Genomic DNA, 19,624 nt, shown 5'->3' with positions numbered 1-19,624 from the left:
TCTCACTTCTCTACCCTCTTACTTATAGTCAAGCATAAGTGAGATACCTATCGAAGTTAACCGACTTCAGCGAAGCATGTAATCCACGGTCCGCGTGCCCTCCTCTCGGTAATTATTGCTATTATCGTTAAATGTGTGCGGCATGTCGCGTTGCGTCGCCACCGGAAAAAGCTCCCGATAATAGCATGCAAGTCGACCGACATTTCAATGGGACGCTGGATTAAACTACTGGGCTAATTATTGGAGAAGTGATTCGCGAGAATGGAAATTCGTGATGGTAGGTGCAGGGGCGTGCGGGCGTGCGGGCGTGTCCCCGGGCTTTCCCGTCGTCGCTTCGACCGCAGCGTTTTATTTGCAATTGTCGGTAATTAAGTGCCGCGCGCGGCCTACGGTTACCCCCTTTCCCTTTCCGTTATCCAATCATCATGAACGGCGATTTTTGTTAAAGCCGTCGCTTTCTTCCTCTCCCTTTGAGCGGGCCGTTTCCGTCCTTTCTCGCTGCCCGTCTCCCTTTCCTCATTCCCCCCCACCCCCGTTGACACTCTAATTGGAGAGACGATCAATTAACATCAGCGAGGTCAAACGGAACGGACGGGTCGTGCTTTACGCATTTGGCGTGCTTGCCACTTGAATCTCACGCGTGAGATCCAATGAAATATAATGACGGCAAACGGAATGGACGCGTGACGTAGTGACGCGAAGATGAGCTGACATGACATGACGCGACACGATGCGATGCGATGCGATGCGATGCGACGTGACACTACGTGACTCGATCCCTTATCCCTTATGCGGTTTGATTCGCAGCAACGATGTCTCCTAGAAACCTACGGGGGGTTTTTGTTCGCGGCACTTTCATTTTACTTTTCTTCTTCTTGTACGCAAAAAAATAGTGAAGCCACTAACGTCGTTAGCTAACGAGCGGCAACACACGCTCCGCGAGATCGCCGCTCTTTTACTCCATCAACGCGACAAGGGTAAATGATGGGACAAGGATAAACAAGAACAGAGGTTGTCTGGCTTCTCGAAGTTCATATGCACGGAACGATGATGGAGATCAAGCGACGGTGCCGTGGAACGGGGGGCGCGGGGAACGAGGTGCATTGGTACACTGAGATTGGGGCAATTACGTTGAGGAGGCAATATCGATCGGCGATAAACCGATAAGTTATCCGCTTAAGAATCGCGCCCCGCCGCTGGTTTAATTCCGGGACGGGAGATGTTTCGTTGCCCCCGAAATAACTGTGTGTATCAGGATACACGCAGATTTTTCATTCGTTTCGCTGCATACGCCATTACGCTACAATGAGTTTAAGCCATACGTTTTCATGAAACATGTTTGATTACAAAATACTCTGTATCGTGTTTTCCAGTAATAAGCGAAACTGATTTAAATCCCATTTATGTACCTGCGGTTGACGCGATCAAAAATAATACAAAACTGATGACGATAATAATAAAAACGCAAGCTTGAAGTTTGCGTAATTTAGTAATATTTATTATTTTTTATTATTTATACATAAAATGTAGGGCATGCAAGTAACTAATCCTTTTTTCACGCATGATACGTGCAACGCATGAAAAACAGGAAGCGGAGAAGCAAAAGGAGTATGTGCAACATTTACAAAATAAAATTAAATTATCAGTAAATTATCTGTATCATATGTAATTACGTCTGATAATCACTACAACATGAATATTAAAACATACATGCAGATGATACGCGTAATAATATACATTTGAAAATTAAACGAGATATTTAGTGCGTGTATAGTTTTTTGTATGGAACGTAGCGCGCAAAATAAATAAAGGAATTGAGAATCGGATTGAAATAACAACTGATTAAACATACATTCTTTATGCGAAAGTAAGTAGTACTTATATATAGTATATCGTAAATGAAACAAAAGTACATTACGTATAACTTATACGGATTAACAAGTTCATAAATGTTACTCACTGTAAATTTTTATTTTCCCATCGGTCTCTCCGAGGGAGTTTGTCGCCACACATCGAAAGGATCCGAAATCCTGTGCTCGTACAGATTTTATGACGAGCTTCATCGTCATTTCGTATAATCCTTTAGGAATTGTTTCGACCTTATAGTTCTCGTCTGAAAAGTGTTGAAAATATATCGGTATAGAGATTATAAATGCGATAAATACGCTGAAACACACAACGGAATTGCAAACTAATTTTCGTGGAGATTTTACGCGATCAATCATAGCACGCATATAACATTACATATAATTTATAAAGAAACAACTCGTTATATCAAAATGTTTACAAAATTAACAACAATTAACAAAACAAGAGTTTGTGTAGCTCGGCGCCTAAATAAAAAAATATGGTCGTTTCTCCTAATCGACATCAATGATTCAGAAGGTTGTTAACGGGAAACGCATGACGCACAAAACCAGCTTTTTCGCGTTGATGCAACTGCATTTGTCTCTCGTTAAAAAGCTAATTCGTTTCATTGCCGCGAATAGAGGAGCACTAACTAGACAGGCTTCCATGGCAGCCGGGAATAACAGAAAATTCCGGATCGATGCGGCAGTAAACTTCGTATTTACGTTCCAAGCCGCTTAAACATTATGGAACCGTGCAAAGTACGCACGGAATGGGCCGTGTTATTCGTGCAAATGTCGTTTTCGTTCTGGCACGTGGAAGACGACGCGAATGTCGATTTTCATGTTATTAGTTCCAGGCTACGACACTGTCGATGCAGAAACGTTATTTCAGAGGAAAGTTTGTCGGCGCTCATATCGGTATACGTCGCGTTATCCGCAACAATAAAAAATCGTACTCTTTATTTGCAAGAGCTTGCTCGCTGCATTCGCCGATTATATACGCGATTTTATGAATATGTATTAAAAAATCTGTGAGATATGATATATTTGATATTTTTGCCATAAGAAAATCTCTTCGGAATATTTCTGATAACAAAAATAGATGTGATAAAATTTATGCAAAAAATTGCATCAATGTAATAAAATTGAAAAGTTTAATATAGTGTATTGATTGTTTATTTATAATATTATTAATTTACTTAGAAGAAAATCAATTTTCGGTGTCATTTTAGATAATTTACTATTCTTTTTACGTTTATTACGCTCAATGTCTTCCTCTGATCTATTATTCTAAAACATAAAGTACCAGTTAATAACCTAATAATAAATAAGATTATTTATATCAACGTGCGTACGCATATGTACGAAATGAAGAACATTTATTGTTGTAACGATACTCGCAAAAAACGTTTCTATTACATAAAAAAATAAAAAAATACGGAATAAAGAAATATAATATAAAAACGCGTATACAAAATAAAATATTTAATTGAAAAATATCGGCTATAGCCATGTACACTAATAATAGCTTCCTCTCCGTAACTGATCGGCAAACATTTCAAATTAATTTTATCCATTAATTTGTGAAAAACTTTTATCAGAGATCATAATTAAGCTGGGTCGAAATCGTGACAATAGATAAAAATAAAATTTGCATAAGAGCAACTTCGCGCGCTGTTAATTGATTTGCAGATCTTTCATTATAACACATTATGGAAAAATTTTAGCCCGTACAGAGGGTGCTGTCACGGATTAACGACCCAACATGAGATGGCACGCACACGTCTTAAGTTTTAATGCCGCTGCCCTTGCCCTTAACCCCTTGCATATCGCAAAGGTGCATGGTAGCAATTAGAGTGAAACGACCGCGTTAGCGCGATGTAATTAAGGCGAATTGCATTACAGCTGCTCGTGCGTGCACCTCCCGGCGTGCGCATGCAAAAAAAAAGAAGAAGAAAAAGAAAAAGACTTGTAACAATTATTTCACAAATTGGAATAAAGCGCGCTCTCGGTTTCATTAAAACTCTCTCATTTTTCCTTCTTTTCAGACAATGAGTATTGTCCACGGATTTTTCAATAATAAATATTATTTTAAGAAGCAAATTCATGAGACGTCAATGTTTGTGTAATTATATGTATAACTTCACACATACACACACAAGAAGAAATAATCTTTTCTCACAATAAATGTAAAATATTTAAGAATTTAATTATTAATATTGTGGTCTTAATATCCATATAAAAATAACGATATCGTTTCGTATATTGTCGTCGTGTTTCGTATGTGTCTTATTCGATACGTTCCAAATAAACTTATACATAAATTAGTTGTTTATCATGATAAAGAGTTATATTTGTCCGCTTGATAAGAATAGATAATATGGAGAAAATAGATGATGTGAAATATTGTCTTTTCAAAAAGCCAATGTAATGTAATTGTCCTTTTCTATGCACTATTTCTTATTATTGTTGATGAGAATGAAAAGCATATCATATGTGGACAAACAGAAATATCTGCTCACCATTGGCAATGGTTTCATTCGATGGCCTCGTCCAGTAAGTGATAGGACTAGGATGGGCTTCGCTACGGCATTCCAGCGTAAGAGTTTGCCCTTCGTAAGCACCCACTAGCTGATTTTCGATCCAAACCATTGGCTGAACTGTGCAAGATAATACATCTTAATAAAATATGCATTAAAACATAAATATTACATTGAGAGAAAAATCCAAGTCTAAATAATCGGACAATTCGTTCGAAAATTAACAAACGGCTAATCCGATACTTTCAATCAGAATTATAAAAATGTCCAATCAATGATATCCAATTATCAATGATATCCGGATATCATTAATCGGACATTATTCTGATCTTGATCGGATTCTTATAATTCCGATTAAAAGCATCGGATTACCCGTTTGTTAATTTTCGAACGAATTTTCTGATTATTTATTTCTCTGAGTGTAGTATTAATCACATAAAAGAAAGCATCTCTTATTTTTATTTTATAAAAGACGGCTCATCTATTATCATAGCATTTTTTGATTACCTTGAGACAAAAAGTTATGCAATATGGCGCTGATCAACCATATTAATTTTATACTGTTATTTTTAATTAATTTAACGAAGTTTAGTTGGCAATATATTTGATATTAAAAATTATAAAGCTGTGGAAACAAGGCAGAGAATTTAACAAATCCAATTTTACAAACTCATCATAAGGTACAATATCTAGCGTTTGACATAAAAGTCTTTCTAAAGAGTTTCAGCGCTCATTTTTAAAACATGTTCCCTCGAAATAGGGCTCTCTTATTTTTTAATCAATCCAGAAACGTCACTTGTCCTCGTAGCAAGCGACTTGTTATATAGCGTAGCAAAATTACGTAGCCTGCAGCGGCGGGAAAGATTTAACTCCGTTTTCAGGAACAATGGCCCTCGGGATCAGCTATTCACCATGCCTACCCCGAGAGGCGTCATTACGCGAGATCGCTCACACCACACGCGAGTACGACAATCTAAATTATATTTTGCGACAAGCGCGCGACGCGCGCATAAGAAAGGATTTCTGCTACCAGAACAGACAGAACTGGATAAAATATCATTCGCATGCATTTCCGCAATTATGCATGCGTAAAAAGCAAAGGACGAAAACGCCAGAATAGTCAGAGTTTCGATTGAATTGAAATTTTTGAACCAAAATTCTAACAGCATTACGTCGTGCACGTTATATTCTCTAGTATTTTTAATCTGAAAGATTAATTCACAATTATGAATAAATTTCGATTAATTCTCGTATTTCCAGGAAAATTAAATAATTTTACGTAATATTTTTTCTTGCCTTGCAAAACGGAAACGCATTTAATTATATAATATTTCTCTCAATTGCAATGAAAAAACCATTTAACGCAACGTTTTACGTATTTCGCCATACGTTGCACGCTATCGCTTGGATGAAAGTGTTTCTTAACATTGTTCTATAAAATGAAATCTAGGATCATGCAGCAAAATTACATACAGTGAACAGTGAGCAGGATCCGCTTGCTGACTGTTGGTGGTACCCCGTTGGACGCTATGCAGAGATATGGTCCCATATGGAGACGGGTGATTCGTGTTATTTCCAGCTCCGGGCCCACGATACTCCCCGCTGCAACAGTTTACACATGTAGATGCAGGCATACAAATTCATATGGACGTGGATTACGACGCATTATTACGTACGCTTCGCTCATCGTTCAGTGAAACGCACCTATGACACGATCTGACCAATTGCACACGTTAATACCGCGTCGTTAATTTTTAAGCATCTCGAATTACGAGCATATTTTTGTGATTATAAATCAAAAAATTAATTATTCGAGTTTGTAAACATCTTTCATGAAAAAGGTGATAAAATAATATAAATTGTTTAATTCCCTTAATATGATTTTCAAGATAAAATAATAGAGAAAATGATAAAAATTACGAATTGTAGAAAAAGCATATTAATTTTTTCCAATTTTTTTTAAATTATATAAAAGAGAGGAAAAATATATTTTTATTTGAGCTTTGGAAAATACGTATGCATATTCAAACACATTACATAAAGTTTAAAAAATTTCAGTTTATATAAAATATAAATGGATCACGGTTATATCTATATAGGATATATGGAAAAGTATAAATTTTCAAGTTTTTGTTAGCGTTATATCAAACAACGAAATGCATAATGCATTTGTTTGTTGTATAGGGAATGCATAAAAAATGCTTTTTGACTTAAATTTTTTGACAAAAATCTTTCTCCAAAACCAGAAAGTCTCTTTGAATTTATTATTTTTGATTACATGTACATATTTGACGCTTAAAAGTACTGCTATTAATAAATGCAAACATAAGATTAATAAGTAATAATAATAAATGTAGCTTTGTTATATAAAACATACTATGTTATATATAAAAATAAAACAATATGCAATTTGTCTAATTTTTGCTAATTCTTACAAATAATTAATAACGTTTAATTTTGTATTTAATTCTCATTTTCTTAATATACCTTCTCATAACGTACACTTTTCATGAATCGCGTAATCAACAAACGTACGTACGATAATTAAACGGCAAGCAAGTGGCTTAATATTGTAAAACATATGTAATCTTATGTCCTGCATTTGTAAAATATTCAAACGCGTAAATTATAACATAGATAGCGTAAACTGAGTGTGCTCTTCCATGTGTGAAAAAGCAATTAAAAGATTTTGCAATACACACATATCAACAGCGAGAAAAATGGAACATTGATTCATTATTAAATGACATAATTTTGTTAGACTACACATTGCATTAAATGGAACATAACATAAATATTAATACGCAAAAGTGGATAAAGTAGCACTCATTATGTCAACTGTAATTTCATATGTTGTAAATTAATATTTGCTCTCTGATATTTTCCAATAATTCCTGTTTCGCATGTTGCAATACGGTCGACTAGCTTAATATCGCGAAACAATTGATTTCAAGTTTAATTAAAATGTGTATTTCCTTAATTTCGATATTATATAATTAATCGTGCTAATCGATTTGCACATTGAAATTACAATTAGTTTCGCGTCGCGAGTGTGCAACGAAGTTAAATTGACAATCTAGCACATTCATTTAGAGATTGATTATCATATAATTTACATAGTTTCTTTACAGATCAACGGCCTATCGTTGTGTATAGTGTATACTATACTATTATCAGAACAATTATTCCATAGCTTATCTATATATATATAATTCTTTACGGCTGACTCATCAACGTCCAGCCCAAACCTCTGAACCTAGAAACATGAAATTTGAAGGGTATATTCCTTCCATGACGTAAGCACCCACTAAGAAGAGATTTTTAGAAATTCGACTCCTAACGGGGTGAAAAGGGGTAAAATGTGTGTTACCGTAGCGAAGCACGGGCATGCTAGTATATACATATAAGTAGTAAAAATGTTTTAATATCAATTGCGGTCAAAACCTCTTTTTGACGAAATAAAACAATGTAATTCCCAATAATATTATTACACATTATCTTTAATTACTATACAAGGTCTATAAAACATTTATGCGTGTAAAATATATTTGTCGTTCTTTAATAAGTTTATAAAAATCATTAGTTTATTATCAATTATCATATTTATTTAAGAGTATAAATTATTCTATTTGATAATTGACTATAAATTATTCGATTCGCTCGATCCATTTTTAGTATTGACTGATTTTATTTAGTATATTTATATATATAGTGCGAAACTTGTGCGTAACTCTTGTCTGCACATTTCAACGACAGCTTAAAAAGTGTTTTCAACTCATGCCCTTGTTGAGATTTTTTAAGTAAATTCATACTTCAAACTTTTACCATCTGCAAAAAGCAATATCTCTCAGTATGAATTATCATACAAAAATAAAAGAACGCAAAATACTTTACCCATGCTATTATCGGAAGTCAAACGGAGTGCGCGGATCTCGATTGCAAAAATCGTAAGAGCGATAGCGCGCGGCCGAATACTCTATTTTCCGGTACTTATCGTCTAATGGAATCGCGACTGAATCTTTCCGCAAGACCGACGAGAGACGAAGGGACGAATAGGGGAACAGCGAAATGCGACAAATACTTAAAGTAATTCCCTAAAATCGACGCCGAAAGATGAAAGTTTCGTCCAGTGAATAAATCATCGGAAGTCGGTCCCATCAATCGATATTTTATCACAGCGAGATGTCCTCTCATTTCTTCACATTTCTGACCCTGAGCACATAATCTCGCACGAAAGAACGAAAATACATTACGAGTGTGTTGTACATTGGCTCATTGGTCTTTCTGAAGCACTCAGTACGGACTAGACAAACAGAAATAGGGTGAAAGGGAAAGGGACGAACCTGTAGAAGAAGGAAAGATCCTAAAGCCGTATAACGTAGGTATAAGAGGAAGAGACTAACACTTTAGCTATCTGTCTGATGTACAATTGAGAATGTCCCCGACACTTGCTTGCGTAATTAGTCAGCAAAAGATCTAAACAATCCTGATGCGAGCGACGAGTAAAACGAGGATGCGATTGAATGAAGCCGACAGCCAACAGCACGTGAGTGATTGGATTGTGAGAACGGCGAATCTTGGCGAAATATGATTCTATAGAATAAAAACATTTCATTTAAATTACGGGATATTACCATAACGTCTTTCACTTTAATTTTATACAAAATTAAATAATCAATTGAAATCTTTTTGAATGCGTTACATGTGTCGAAAGTACAGGAAAACCGTTCAGCGCATATAAATTAGAAAAAAAATATAAAAATAATTATAAATGTACTCGCCTATGCTTGTAATAATAAAAGTAGAATCTATCTTATTAGTAATAATAATTTCTTCAAATATTAGTAATCAAACTCTATCTTCGTCGAAGAATTATCACGTATTAATAGAAAGTTCTCGTTAAAATATTCTCGCGAACACTTGTATAACATTCCTTCTACAACAATTAAGAAATTAAATTACATGTTGATTACTAGTTCCTGCTAGACTTTATTCAAGACGGCATAAGACAGAAATTTGTTCGGAATTGTAAACAAAATTAATTTCTCTCACCGAATGGGTTAAGTAAATGAGTTTATATTATAAATTCACAGCAATTTTATTTCGATGGACATTACGCCGACGGCACTTTACTGATAATAACATCAGGAAAGAAACCATTTTGTGTAACGAATCGTTAAATTTTCTCGTCAATTGCGAGAGACTGTCGCAAGCGGTAAGACAGTAAGGAAGTAAAAATTACTGTTGAAAGTATTGTATCGTCAATAAAAGAATAAAATCAATTAAAAAGCAAAAGTTTTATAATAAAAAATAAAAATGTATATTAAACAAATAGAGTTACAAAAAAACAAGAAAAATTTGTTCTTTAACCGAATCGAATCCATGCACTTGATAGTAGATAGTACATTAGAGTTTCAAGAAGGAAATTTGCTTTGTTTTTGCTTCATTTGCGACCTTTCATCCGATTATCAAACGTGTTCAATTTACAATGAATTCAACAAAAGGCGCATCTGTATCGGTTCAGTCGCCGTCCATCAAAACTCATTCAATGATACGATCCGAGCGCACAATAAACGTCTCGCTCAATCAGCGCGAAACGAGACGGCGAGCTTTCTGTCACTCTGTTTTAGAGCGAGAGCGAGGGAAAAAGCCTCGTAGCTGTTCTACGAGCGGCGGGTTACGTTCAATATACGCGAAACAACGCGAGACAACGACGGCGAGGGGGGTTGAAAGGAGGTGTGGAGATCGGGTGAGAGAAACGCGACTCTATCTGGAGTAGCGACCGGCATTCGTTGCGCGATGGAATACGCGACAATCGGCGCCCAACGAAGCGCTGCATAGCGTGATAATATTATAGTAGTAGTAGTAGTAGTGGTAGGAATATAGTAGTAGTAGTAGTAGTAGTAGCAATACGAAGATACGTACCCTGCCAGTTCGACAAGCTGATCGTGCCGCCCGCTTCGCGACGCCACGTGACCGTTGGCTCTGGTGTTCCTGTCGCCGCGCACCGTAGTGTCACGTTGCTACCCTCCCGCACCACCATGTCCGTGCTGGTGGGATAGTCCAGGATATCCGGCGGCACTGAAACAATGACCACATTGCGACGAGAACGTTCCAGAGAGGCTTGCGTGAACGCGCGAGCACGCGCGCGTATCAACGGTGGGCGACTATGCGCGATGACCATTCGCGCGGACCAGATAGATGGTTATCTCGCGACGCGGCCGATCATGCTCCGCCACCGCCGCCCGTCGTGCAACATCCCGCGTGCACACACCGCACATATACCGCGGGGAGAGCACGCGCGACATGCATCCTGGGGTTCGCGCCCCATTCGTTCGCGGATGGTGGATTCGCTCGTAAAATTCTCGATTCGCCCCGCCGATCTCGCTCAAATTTTCGCAGCGTCCCAAACCACGTCCGGTTCGCGTTCACCCCCCGTTTCCGCTTTTCCGTATACGGGAGATATTTTTTGTTCCATTGAAGGAGTGATTTCTTTCTGCTTTTTTTTTTTTGCTAAGGCGATCTTCGGCGCGTTACGGTGCGTGATTTTTAACGGTTCGTAACCCACGTTGCTTTTGTCGTAGATCACAGCCGGAAGCTTGACGGGGGTGTTGTACAACGGCGCGTGGGATTAGAACGAATCTGTTTTTTTTTACGGCACATATACGCCTTCGAACGCGAGATCGCAAGCTGCTAGATGAAATTTTTATAAAGTTTACCTGCCAAGCAGATGTAAAATTGTCATGAGCTAGATTACCATACGGAATAACTTTATGTAATTATTTATATAACATAACTCAAAAGGCTATGCACGCTCTAAAGCACGATTTTTTTTCATTTACGCACACATGTGTTTCACACATTTACATAAATCAGCTATATGTACATGTTGCCTCTATAAATTTTACGAAATGTATAGAAGTTATACAATTTATCAGTTCTATAAATTAATGCACGCGAATAATACAAAGAGGATCTGAACTGACTAAGAGAACGGTGCAAGTGGATTACTCGAAAGGAACTGCGTAAGCAATCAATATATCATGCAAAGTAAATCCATCACCTCGCTTTATCCGAGTTTAGTAAATGACAGTTGCATGTGGCGGCATGGCGGATTGTTTTGTGCTTAGGCGATACACTAGACATAGTTTAGAGTCACCGTCTATCCTTCTAATCTGAGTAAATAAATCAACTAAAATACCAAAACTAAATGCTAATCCAATCTATCTTTTATCTCATTGCTTGCATTACCAAGATTTTTATGTCGATCTTGTTTATTTCAAACAATTTGAATTTAATATATTTGATCACTTTATACTGAAATGTTGTTTTAAAATACGTACGATGATATAAAACGTAGAAAAATATATATTTGAAAAATAAAACAGCTGACGGGGCCGTGAAATTTTCTCTCTTTCTTTGATGCGGCAAAATATTTCAGAGGGAAACTGCTCACCTCGATAAGGACAAAAATTTGTAGGAATCTCATTCCTTTTGCGGTTGGACGTTTTATATTTGTAAAACGATTGAACGAACGTTATTTATCCATCTGTCTTGGAACCAATGCATCAAACGAGTTGAAATATAGAAGCATTGTATTATCGTATTCAAAATGTGCGCTTTAGCAAAGAGAGCTTCGTGAAAGGATGTAATTTTAATTATATCTTAATCTGCTGTGGAGATTATCGTATCACACAATTAGTAACGCGAAAGCTGTATTCTCGGATTGCATTGATTTGAATAATTAATTGAATTTTTATTCAATGATTTAAGTATATATCTCCTCATACATTTTCTCTTCCTCTCTTTTAGAAAAGGATGTTATTATTGAAGAGATATAATTGTCAGAATTATACATCTAGTATTTAAGAATAGAAGATCATTATAAATTAAAAGCAAACTTTTAATTAAAATAGTTAGAAATTTGTCCTGTCTTTTCGTAATAAAATTTTATAGTGTAAATCATGTAAATGTAAAATCTACAATCTATAGTAATGCATATTAATTATCTCAAGTCTCTTAAGCATATAAATTCTACAATTATCTTCAATCTTGAAATTTACTTGACATAAAAGGCAATTAATAAAATTGTCTTTTGTTCAGTTATCGCACAAACTGAATTTAGTTTAACAAAAAATGTACTTTTCTTGGTTTATTTAGTTTCTCGATTTATTTAAACTAGGACGCGCAACTTTTAGTCGTTTTTAATTTATCTAACAAGATGAATTAAAGATGTTACTGGCAATAAGATTTTTTAAATTTAAATTTATATAAATGTAAATAAAATGTATGTTTGATAACTTTTGTTTTATCATCATATACTATATAAACTATAAAAAATTTCAAAAATCCTAAGAAGTCCTTTATATTCTTCTATATCAACATATCTGTTTTACACTGACCTATTCAGGTAGATTGACAGCTTGCGAAAATTTTTACGCTGGCGTCACCAACACAAAGATTATTCGCGCGTGCACACCGAACCAGCCTTTTCAATAGTGTAGGGTATAGAACAACGTTTATTACGAGATATCGCCAGCATTTCACGATAATCGACCCGCATACTCTTCGCGAAAATAATCTTTACTGCGCGTGTCGGGATGGAGCGAGACCATCGACGCGATACATTATTTGCGGCAACAATGCGAAGAATTTCGTTATCGAGTTGCTTTCGAAACGGAATAGAGCCGAATATGGCTGGCGCACATGCAGCTTGTACACCGGAAAGACGGCTGGTTTCCCACGGCTTACGCGGACTAAGTTCTTTCCCGGTCACGAAAAAGGCTACCTTCGTGAATAGTCCTCTCTCAGAGACCGACGTCGCGTCCCCCTGGTGAGTTACGAAAGACGTGTTCGGAAGGCAAAGAGGTTTCAGGACGAAGTTTTCGCGGATGCGAAAAAGCTACCGGCGCGAATGGTGCTTTCGTGTGCTAACGAGACGACGAGGATGGACTGAGAGCTGCGATTGCATAACAGTGCAAATCCGAGAAGCACATTTAGGAATACAAAGCTTTTCTTTACTATAATTTTGATAATTGATAAAATCGATAAATAAATCTTTTTGAATTACGATAAATGAGCCTGTAATTAACTATCTAACTACAGCAGTTGTTTTCTTGACAATTACGTGAATCAGAATAATGTCCCATCATTTTTAAGGACAATATATATTTTGATATACGTTTCAGTTCATCAAATTAATTTTATATTTTAAAATATTCAATAATTTTCGATTTCAAAGTATAAAAGAAAGATCGGCAATGTGCAAGATTGTATAGTTAGGTTATCGTCTGCGGTGCAAAGTATTTTTACAATAATGTTTGTGCCGTCCAACAAAGAAGAGGTTGAAATGAGGATGTTCTCTGACGACACAGTAGGATCACGGCAGAGCAGTCAAATACTGAGGGCAACCGTACGGCAGCGAATTCTTCCAAAGAATTAAGCGGGCATCGGCCATCGAGCAAAAAGCAATTCCACGCCGGCATCGGTACGCCCGCGCCGTCACAGGTCACAGAGATATCACCGGGTCCGGTGCGCAATTCATTTCGCGCTTTGCCCCGACTGCATCGAGCGCAAACGGGGCGAAAAAAAGCACCGTATCCGCAGATAGTATATTTATTGATACGGGAAAACAATTGGGTCGAATTTATTATTTCACGCGTGCCCGCGGACCGACGCGCGCCCGCGTTGTTTTTGTTTGCTTTTACGGATCGCGTTTTATTCGCGTGGACTGTACACACAACCGCGTTTCATACCGCCGATATCTTCGAGTGTCTTTTTGAATGGCCGCTATATTTTGCGACGTTCCGATAACGTTTGAAAAGTTCGATCGGTCGGAGAGCGAGCCGACGTTTAAACCAACGTGATACTAAATTGATGCATACGAGCCGATCTTCGATAGTCGAGTTACGCAAAGGTGCGGCAAAAACTATCAACCCTTTGCCATCTGAGATAATTTCGAGTAATGCGATATTAAATCTTCTCTTTCTATCGCGATCGTCTCAACACTACGTAATAGCACTACGTAATAGCACAATCGATATCTTTTCTGTACAATATTTTACGCAAAGTTCGAAAAATCTTTCTTGTAAATTATAATGATTTATTTAGAAAAATATATTATAAAAATATACAGGTCGCGTAAGTCATAGAGTGGAATTAATTCCACACTGTGAAGAATCCATCCTGACAATTTTAATACTTATTTAGAAATCGTACATAAAGAAATTTTTTCGATTCATACATATTATTTAAATTTGGAAATGAGAAAGAGTAGATTTTATTTACTATATAAAATAAAGTTGACTATTATATGCAATTTCTACTTCATTTCTATTTCAATTCAATCATTCTTCTGATACGAATGAAATAGTTATATTTGTGTTGCACTCACGAATGGTTTACGCTTACGCAATCGCGTATGCTCACATTGGGGAAAATGAACAATCAACCAATTGATCACGTAAGTTGGGGAACATGTAACATCACACCAAAGCAAGTTGACCAAGCCAGTAATTTAATTATGATAAACATCGGGAAATTTAATGAGGGTTGGTTACGATAAGCTCGAGCTTTAGGTTTGTATATGCATATGCATCCTACGTACATCGAAGAAGCAAAGGAGGGGTTACGACGTATGACATATTAATATTCGCAAACTATTATAAATTTGAAAGAGAGTTTGCGATTAATATAATAAGAAAAATATCATTGCTATATATAGCGAAGACCCGCATGCCAACTGCAATACGCATTCAATAATCGAATTCGCGCAAAATAAAAAAAAAACAAACCGAATAATAAAATTTCTGCAAGTCAATATTTTGAACGGCGCAACGAATCTATATGCAATATTTGCTATTTCCATATTTCAGCATTTCGCTATTTTTATATATTTTTAAAAAAGCTCGGAAATTGAACTCTCTCAACAAGTTTGATTACCCAAAGCTGATTACCGTAAAAGTGTACAAACGAAGCAATATTTACTACAATTTGCATGCTTGTGCGCGTATAGAGAGAATTATGGTTATTACTGTTATAGAGTAGAGCTACTTTTTCTTATAAATTTTACGAGTTTTTACTTCCCGCTCATAGTTATTTATCGAAAACAATTTTTGCATAATTATAACAAACTTTTCTCACTCACACATCATCAAAGAAGCAATATCGCGGTTTCAGCAAATAACGTAGTTGTAAGAGTTTCAAGAATACATAATAGAAACCGTAATAAACGCAGGCAAATATAATTTTTTTGTTTTCACTTTATCCTTTCCTAAATGCAAATTAGAATAAATCACGATTGACGGCTGGATAATGCAAGAAAAGGATAAACAATTGGCTTTTCTTCTCGCACATTTATTTTACGTCGGACCAAAACAGCAACGATTATTTATTATTAGACGAGAGCCAATAATTCACTATTATATTCCAATCACTACAAAGCATGCTTCAAAACTATGTCAAAGGCATAGTTTCACAAATTAATAAACACAAAAGATGCAAAATTAATTAATACATCGTAATTACGTTCTCTAAAACTCGCTTGTATCACAATAATTTTGCGTCATTTGTGCCATTTTTTTCATTCCTTCCTGCTCGAGCGATGCAAACTACCGAGAAATGCAATGTCCGCATGTCATCCGATAAAGCGAGATAAAGCAAAATAGTCGACTCCTTTCTTTTCTCTCCTAGTCTTGGCAATATAGTCGACGATAGGACAGGCCGATAAAGAAGAATCTTAACGAGGGGTTGCGGTGAAGTTAAACTATACGCTTATACGGGGTTCTACGACACGGCGGGTGGGCGGTTTGCGGCGCGGCGTGAGGAGGCCGACCGGTTATTAGAACGAGGAGCACGAGTTGCCGGGAAGGTGTCTAATAGCCCGCCAAGAGTACAATCGCCCTCGAAGGTTTCGGCACGGGGGTACGTACTTTACATACATTTGCATCCCGCCGCCACAAATCCGGCCGATCGCGAAGGGGCGAGACGGGTTGCGCGGGGAGGCGTCTCTATCTTGGCAAGCCACCCGAAAGAGCTCGCTGAGGTGTGAAATCTTTAATCTCTTCAGCTGCTTTCTCGTCCAACAAAACGTTATTCCAAATTTCACAGCAAAGTTCAACGCGCAACGTTGTTTAAAATTTTTATTCCTAGAAAAATATCAAACGCGCGCGTATGTGTATTTATGTGTGTAGAAGAACAATCAAGATAAACCGCAATCGATACATCTTTATAAAATACAGCATCTATATAAAATAGTGCATCTATATAAAGAAAAAGTATAATTGTTTAAATATTGTCCACTATAGCTTAAATTAATCTTTTAAATAAAATATTTTTATTATTCAAAACTATTTTAAACCATCAAATCTTTATTTAAATACAATGTTGTTTTATATTTACTAGTACACAAAAATATCAAACGTGGATACGTACACATAGAGAGAACGGTTTTGTTAAAGTATCTAAAAATTTAGCTAGATACAGATCTGAACATAATTTTATTGCACCATCAAAATAATTATGTACAACACTCAAACGGAATACTAAAATGTCAAAACTTTTTACACCATTATTATCATACTTCAGCAACCTACTATAATTATTTTGATGGTGCACAACAAAATTATTTACAGATCTGTATCTAGCTAAATTTTTAGATTATACTTTAGCAAAACCGTTCTTTCCGTGTGTATAATAGGGAGATGTCCGAGATAAACTGTGATCGATATTAAAATTGATTTTAGTAACATCTATCAAAAAAAAACATTAATTTTTTAATACAAGAATTTTTATTTATCTAGACGAATTAAAAGATTTCTCTTTAAAATGAGTACTTAGCTGTACATCCGTTCATGAATGTTCGCTCGTCTTACTTAACGTGAGCTTTGCAATGTATCAATGGGATACTATCTGCGAGCTTGTTAAGAGATATAAATCAGTAAGCTCAGCTGAGGTATTTATGGAGATGCATTAGCTTTCCGCAAGAGTATAGAATGCCAGCATTTATTTGGTAATTTCCGGCAGTCCGATATTCATCTCTCGAATGCTATTGCGCCAGAGAGCGATAGAGCCGACCAATGATCTCTAAAAGTCAAGAATTGTGTCAGACCTTCGTCAAGTTAACCGATAATTAATAGCAGGGTGGAAAAGATACTTTCATTAATTTAACAAAAATAAGATAAGCCCCGAGTATCCGATCTAATAAAAATAAAGAGCCAACTATTAAGCGAAAGGATGAAAAAATTTTGGAAGCTTTAAAAGTGCAATTATTTCACACAAAAATCTTAACGTATTAAATAAAACAATAATAATTTCGCTATTTTATTAGCAAACATTTTTTTTTATTTAGCGATTATTCAATGATTAATTAATATTTTATTAAAAAGAAAAATTTTTTTCTTGAAAAAAATAGTACAATTATTATGTAAGTAAAAATAAGAAATTGCTATAAGAATAATGTAATTAAAATATTCATATTAATTTAATTGCTAAGTCGTAATTTCGACGTTCTTTTTGCAAAATAATTGAGAAAAGATAATGCATTTCCGTGGAAAATTGGTTAATTAAAATGATGATCGATTAATTTATGTTTATGACATTAAGTATTATGTTGTTCCCCGGAAAGCCGCGAAACAAAAATAATCAAGAATTGAATATCGGTGTCTTGTAGTAGCAATCACGGCTTTCTCTAGAGGTACTAGGGTGTCCGCTAAGACGACCGTAGTTGGCGAAGTTTGACAAGTTGGCGGTAACAGGGACGGTGGTACCAAGTGCCAAGAAAGTTTCGAGGAAGGATCAGTTGATGCATAGTCACGGGAAGAAGGATGCGCCCTGCCAGCAAAGGACGTGTTCCGCGGGACAATCGCGAGTTACGTATACATGGAAAACGCTGAATCCGCTTGTGCTTAGTCGAGTTTCGCAAGGACTAGTCAAGGATCCCGGACTTTCTGGATGGCGCGGGTTACAAATTCACGAGCAATCTCGAACGTACGATTTGCTCGCAAATATTTGTCGGCAACGGTCCTTAAATCATTCCGAGATTCTCATTCCCCACTCAATTTTCCGCCTCTTAGGCGTTATGAAAACTGGAAATTGCTCGTAATAAGTTTAATGCCGGTTTTTAATTATGTATACGCAATATATATGGCAGTCTTATTTTAATTTTTATACATATACACATACACGGGAAGTGTTAATGATTATTTAAAAGATATTTTCACATATTTATACCATTATTAGATAATGGAAAATGTATCAAACGTTGATTATGCAAATGTAAATGCGACAAGTGTAATTGTTATAATAAGTCATTTTAAACTATGCATTCTTATAATTACATAAAAACAGATACTCCTCATTATAAAATAAAAAAGTTAATATATGTATTTCAAAACTAATTTGAGATCGCATCTTCTTTAATTAACACTCAATCTTTTACACCGATATTTTTTTGTAATCAATTTATAAAATTAATAATAAAAATTACAATTTCAAAAATATTTTCAAATATAAATAAAAAGTAAATAAAAACTTGAATAATGCTTTTTCACACACATGCATCAGAATAATGCGTTTAAATAATTACAAATAAGTGATCAAAATTTTAGCAATAAAATTTTATCAGGTAAAATAAACTGAGGTAAAATATACTGTGCAAAGTTCGTACATTCAAAAAGCCTCGCATCTCATTGCCACTCATCACTGAGATTGCACGAGCTGCAATGAGATACGATGGATGTGTCAGGGGTGACATGTTAATCTATATTGAGTGTAGAGTGGAAATTATTTGTAATTTTTCGAACAGGCCATAATAAAGTTGCGCGTGGTATGATATTCATTCAGTGTATGTGACACACGATATTCTCGGCGACGGATATGGAAATGTTCTGCTCAACAAAACTTGCAATAATTATGATTTGTCATTTGTTTAATGTGACAATAAAATGTTTGGGTTTGGCGATGCAAATAAAAATTAATGTTATGTAATTCAATTTAATTTATGTAATTTTTGCGCACGCAGAAAATTTATATGTCTGCTCTGATAAGCATTATATATGTTTTTTTTTTTACAGAAAATCTCTTTCTTTTCTCACTCTTGCTCTCTTTTTTTTCTATAATACTTTATTAATAACTGATTCAGTAATATCTCCTCGTGTATAATATTATTTAAATAGTTATTAATTTTTTAATCAGTATGTTATTTTATCTGATTTAGGGCCGGTTGTTCCAACCTAT

At 35.8% G+C, this 19,624-nt stretch overlaps 1 protein-coding gene across 1 annotated transcript in view; it reads right to left on the bottom strand.

Annotated features, from left to right (window-relative positions):
* The window catches only part of LOC139822919 (protein amalgam), an 80,628-nt gene that overhangs the window by 6,228 nt on the left and 54,776 nt on the right, over nucleotides 1-19,624 (bottom strand). The window contains exons 4-7 of the mRNA XM_071795108.1: nucleotides 10,316-10,471; nucleotides 5,864-5,992; nucleotides 4,373-4,510; nucleotides 1,961-2,113 (exon numbers count right to left, since the gene is read on the bottom strand). Coding sequence (XP_071651209.1) covers nucleotides 1,961-2,113; nucleotides 4,373-4,510; nucleotides 5,864-5,992; nucleotides 10,316-10,471 — 576 coding nt within the window. The remainder of the gene's footprint in view (nucleotides 1-1,960; nucleotides 2,114-4,372; nucleotides 4,511-5,863; nucleotides 5,993-10,315; nucleotides 10,472-19,624) is intronic.

This window comes from Temnothorax longispinosus, chromosome 12 (assembly GCF_030848805.1).
Source record: "Temnothorax longispinosus isolate EJ_2023e chromosome 12, Tlon_JGU_v1, whole genome shotgun sequence".
Lineage (NCBI taxonomy): Eukaryota > Metazoa > Arthropoda > Insecta > Hymenoptera > Formicidae > Temnothorax > Temnothorax longispinosus.
The sequence above is the reverse complement of the archived record's forward strand: the minus strand, read 5'-3'. Positions and strand labels throughout refer to the sequence as shown.